Here is a 2,215-nt window from a genome sequence, read left to right on the forward strand (position 1 = left end):
TCCCCTACAATTCCTTTTTAAACATCAATCTTTGTACTAAAATATTCTTTCTGTCATGATTTGTGGACATTAAGATCTAAAGAGAAGCGCCATCTCCTGGTCAGAGGGGGTCACTCCTGTGGCTGGAAGTTGGAGGGGATTTCACTGGGAGTCGGAGGAAGGCAGGCTGCCATTCAGCTGGCGTTTGACTGGGAAGGGCCATTTTGAATGGCTGCTACTGTACTTAGATAAGGCAGCAGGGGTGAAACACGCTACTGTCATGGTAGTAAAACCTCCAGCTGCTCTGATGAAACAACCTTTCTTTCTCAATGCAGGAGAAATATTTGCAGCCCCTGGTGGCCGTGAAGCTGCTGCTCACCAAGGAGGACTACAACAAGGAGCTGTCTGTGGAGTGCAGGGTGGAGGGCTCCGACCTTCGCAACAACGACGAAAGGGACAAGTTCCTGGGCCGCGTCACCTTCCGGATCAAAGTCGTAGAGTAACAAGAGGCGGCTCCGACCAATTAGCAGCAACAACAACAAAAAAGAAATGTTTGAATCAGATAAAGGTTTGGGTTCTACCATGAGAAGCTGCTTGGAATCACATGTTGCTTTGGTTTTTTTTTTGCTGATCTCTACCCTGAACAAAAAGTTTCTAGACCCGCCCCGTTTTATCCTCTACTTAGTTTAGATCTTTTTATTTCTTTATTGCTGATGTGATTTAATAACCTATAGCCATTGGAACCAAGCTGTTTGGAGCTGTTGTGTAATTGCTGACCTTTCATTTGTAACCTTCCTGGTTGCCAGGTTGAGTGTGTGGTTTCCACCCCCGAGTCTGTATGAGGGACCCTCTTACTTTCTGGTTTTTCCCGGATTTTAGATCTTACTATATCGTAGAGCTGAAAAAGTAGAACACTTCCAGCGTATCTCTCATCTCAAAAAGACTTCATCGAGACATACCTTGATAACCAAGTATAGCTGATGTACTCCCTTTGAACTATAAATACATAGATGCATATTTAGGGAATTATAGATAGTGCTGTGGCGCGCATAGCCGCAGTCCAGTCTTGTGCCGTGTGTCTGGCTGTTTGTCCGTCTGCATGTGTGTTTTTGTCCGTCCGTCTGGCTGCCTGTCTTCCTGTTTGTCCACGTCTCCACTGCCACTAGCCGACGTGTGGGTGAGCCTGGCTTTTCCTGAGGCGTGGCGGTTGTGTATGGATGGTGGCTGGGAGGGAACAGCGACGCTTTGCTGTTTGAGGCGGAGAGGAAGCGTATCGAAAAATAACTGCAACTATGTACTGTATACCTTTACGTGATCTCTATATCTATCCGGGTCTCAAAGATTGTTCGTTAGTTTACTCTCTTCTTCAGCCTGTGTATCTGATTGTCTGCTGATCTATTACTCTTTAATGTACATATATATATATAAATATATACATGCAAACACACACCACACAATATTTCCCATATTTACCCAAATCACGCTGTATTTTGTTCACAAAACACGATGTCTGTGCACTGTAAAGAAATATAATTTAAGCAAAGATTTGCAGAAGATTATCTAACCTTATTCAAAGCTATGTTTACAAAATCTTAAAAGGAACCCGTATTTAAAGGAATAACCTGTAACATCTCTTTTCAGGGTGCCTTAAGGCCTGATGAAATACATTATGGAATAAAAGTGATTTTGAAGAAAAAAGAAAATTGGTCCCCTGTGGTTTTTTTTTTTTCTTGTTTACTCTGTTTTAATTCATTTGATTAAAATTTGAAATTTCTCTGCCCATACATCGATTTTATGGAATAATAGGACAGTTACAGCAGACAGTGGTGGAAAAAAGTACTCAGAAAGTGTACTTAAGTAAAAGTACAAATAAACAAAGGGATAAATACACTATAAACTACTTAAAGTAATAATAAAAAGTAATTTCTGAATGAACCGCAGTGTTTCACAAAGATCAACCAACTCTTTTTATATTTAATACATGAATAATGTTATTTTAATGAACAATACTGTTGATCACACATGTTTTGTTTTGACCTTCTGTCAAAGGTTACATTGGGACTTATAATTTTGGGATAATTTGTTAAGTGAAATATCATTAAAGGAAAAATTTTATCAGCGAGGAATAATCAATGGATCATTATTTATACCTAAAACTAATATTTGTCATGATCACTGAGTCTGGGAGCGGCCATTTTTGCCCAAATATAGTAGCCCCTCCCTCCTGCCATCTTCC

At 40.3% G+C, this 2,215-nt stretch overlaps 1 protein-coding gene across 1 annotated transcript in view; it reads left to right on the plus strand.

Moving 5' to 3' along the window:
• LOC107089956 (sodium/potassium-transporting ATPase subunit beta-3-like) overlaps positions 1–1,670 on the plus strand; it is a 12,308-nt gene extending 10,638 nt beyond the window's left edge. The window contains exon 4 of the mRNA XM_015383048.1: positions 303–1,670. Within this exon, the coding sequence (XP_015238534.1) occupies positions 303–482 (180 nt within the window). The 3' untranslated portion in view covers positions 483–1,670. The remainder of the gene's footprint in view (positions 1–302) is intronic.
• The last annotated feature ends 545 nt before the right edge of the window (positions 1,671–2,215 follow it).

The sequence above is a fragment of the Cyprinodon variegatus genome, unplaced genomic scaffold, assembly GCF_000732505.1.
Source record: "Cyprinodon variegatus isolate N-32 unplaced genomic scaffold, C_variegatus-1.0 Scaffold274, whole genome shotgun sequence".
Lineage (NCBI taxonomy): Eukaryota > Metazoa > Chordata > Actinopteri > Cyprinodontiformes > Cyprinodontidae > Cyprinodon > Cyprinodon variegatus.